Source organism: Nestor notabilis, unplaced genomic scaffold, assembly GCF_000696875.1.
Source record: "Nestor notabilis isolate BGI_N333 unplaced genomic scaffold, ASM69687v1 Scaffold34988, whole genome shotgun sequence".
In the NCBI taxonomy this organism is placed as follows: Eukaryota; Metazoa; Chordata; class Aves; order Psittaciformes; family Psittacidae; genus Nestor; species Nestor notabilis.
This window is the reverse complement of record NW_009942065.1, coordinates 1-2,715: the sequence shown is the minus strand read 5'-3', so window position 1 is coordinate 2,715 and position 2,715 is coordinate 1. Positions and strand designations below refer to the sequence as shown.

General features: G+C 42.4%; 1 protein-coding gene across 1 annotated transcript; it reads right to left on the bottom strand.

The window, feature by feature from the left end:
- Window positions 1–292: 292 nt before the first annotated feature.
- On the bottom strand, window positions 293–862 carry LOC104410907 (matrilin-3; the record flags this gene model as incomplete). Its single annotated transcript, XM_010021206.1, has 1 exon — window positions 293–862. A coding segment is annotated over one exon (570 nt), but the record flags the coding sequence as incomplete, so codon positions are not given.
- Window positions 863–2,715: the final 1,853 nt, after the last annotated feature.

Below are 2,715 nucleotides of genomic sequence, written 5' to 3'. Positions count from 1 at the left end.
AATCCTGGCCAGATTGACGTGCTTTCTCTTGCACTAAATCAAACCAGCTAGGAAAAAAAAGGTCCACTGAAATCAGGTCTGTTACTTGCATGGTAAGGTCACCACTCAAAATTAAAGGTCATTACTTGGCCTCCACTGAATAAAAGGGTTGGCTTGTTTGTTCAATGCAAGGCAAAGGGAATATTTAGATGTCATACGTTCTGAAAAAGGAACACTGCTTGCTTAGGGAGTAGGACCACAGTAGAAGCCGAAAGGAGCCAAATTACACTGACTCTTGGACTGACCACCTTACCACAGAAAGTCTCTCTGAATTGGGATGTCAGCTTTTCAATCACACCATAGGTCTCCACATAGAAGACATGTTCATCCAGTGGTTCACTGGCCATTATCCTGAGAGACTGCATGTCTGCCCGGTCTACCCCAACTGCATAGATCTCAATGCCAGCTGTCCGGGCGCCTGCTGCCACATCTTGAACCTGGTCTTGTGGCCGTCCATCTGTCACAACAATGACCACCTTGGGGATATTGAAGGTTGCTGGCCGGGTGCCCATTTCCTCCGTGAAGACTTCATCCATGGCAGTTTGGATGGCAAGGCCGGTCATTGTGCCAGCCGACAAGGGCTCAATGTGCGATATAGCCTCTTTCATTGATGCTTTATCAAAGTAGGTCCGGAGGGGGAACTCTACCTTGACAGTGCTGGCATAATTCATGACTGCCACACGGGTTGTTCTTTCACCAATATCCAGAGTATCAATCATTTTTGACAAGAAGATTTTCACTTTCTCGAACTCTTCAGGTCGGACACTGCGGGAGCTGTCTACGATGAAGACGAGGTCGAGGGGACGGTTCTTGCAGGCAGAGTCTGTCAAGAGGGAAGGGAAACACTTCAGTCATCTCCCACACAGGACCAGAGCTCTCATCCTTGAGCAGTGAGAGCTGTCATGGCAAACTCTTCCTAGCAGATAAGTGGTGGCACCCTTCATTTTTTCCCCAAGAAGCTTAAAATTACAGTGAGCAATGCATTAGAAATTCTTAAATGTTAATTTTAACAAGTAATCAGTAATGGAATTTTTCTAAGCACTAACTGATAGGTCCACATTTCAGCCCACAAAATGTCTAACTACCCTTGAAACAAAGGGTTGTAGTTCATATGTAACAGCCAATGCAGAAATTCAGCAATCATATATTAATGTACTTACTTTTTATTTTCATAAAAATAAAACCTGAATTCCATTTTTATAAGTTACAGAAATAAAATGGTAAAACAGCAGGCTAGATTACGTAGTGAACAGATCCTAATAATATACATTGCTGATTAGGAATTATTTGTTGTTTATAATTCACAATCCAATGTACACAACAAGAAGAAATAAAGGCAAACAGGAAGAAGATGCAAATGGTGCTGCGATAAAGGCTTCTTTAGAAGTTGTTACTGTTCTAAGGATTCTAGAGCAGAGAAGAAAATGAAATTACTTATGAAGTAATTTTACATGTAAAAACAAACATTTACACACAGATTTCTAGCTTCCAAATTTCCTCATTGACATATAAATCTATACAGAAACAGAAAAGCCAGAGCACAGATTAGAGACAAGCATCACTTCTAGGAAGACAAAAAATAACCAAGACAGCAATAGCAGGCAGGAAAGCAAAGCTTGTGTGCTCCATCCCGACATCCTGATCCAACACTGACAATGCCATATACTTGTTTTGTATCATCATGATGTGGATTTCTGCAGCTGGTTTGGGAAAAACAAACAACCCAAAAGCAGAATATTTCAGTAAAAGAGACATTCCAGCACAACAGTGCATTAAATAGCAACATATAAGGTGTTCGGTTTGAATATAATCCCTGAGAGCTGTTTTGGGAACCTGGCACACCTCTCTCAGCTACTTTTATTATTGCATTCCAGTTAAAATAAAAAATAAAAATAAAAATCTTAACAAGTCTCTAAAAAGTGTGGGTGAAAACAGCACTTTTTTTTTTTTTCCCCAATGCATTAATTTTTTTTTTTTCTCTTGTGCAAGTGAAAGATGAAGGAAAAAATCAAATTGCGCAGGTAGAGCTTACTTCCATCAGGAAACACAGCAGCAGAGTTCATTTTGCCTTTGGACAGAATAACGGACTGGGTGGATCTAGGATCCTCTCCAGGTGTATTATAGACAATTCTCCATGCATTCCAGAACTCTGTTTTTTGCATAATGATTTACAAGAATGGCTTTGTGCCCTCTGGGAAGCTGAGAAAACATGAAGAAATGTTTGCATATGCACATGTAGCTTAAGACATGGAAGAAAAAGACTCACAACGCTCGTCCTACAGAAAAAGACCAAATACAAGGTTTGTAGGCAGAAAAATTCTACTATTTAGATTAAGGGAAAAAAAACCCAAAACCTTTTCAGTAGCCTGATCTTTCCGTGAGTCCGAAATAAAGACGTTTCAAGAAATAGACCCAGGTAGGGAAGAGCTATGTCGGGTTTAGAGATTAGCAAGGCCAGTTTTGCACAAGAAAAAGCAGTTAGCACTTGTCTCTCTGAGCGAGAGGTCCCCGAACCACTGGAGCTACGGCGAGGTGTCCGCCGGGCGTAGCTTCCCGGCTCAGCACGTAAGGAGCAGGGAACAGAAGCAGCGCGGACGGCACCGGAGCGGCTGGAGAGCGGCGAGCGCAGTGGGGAACGAGGGAGGGTACGAGCGGGTGAATCGCCCCCGGCCGGGC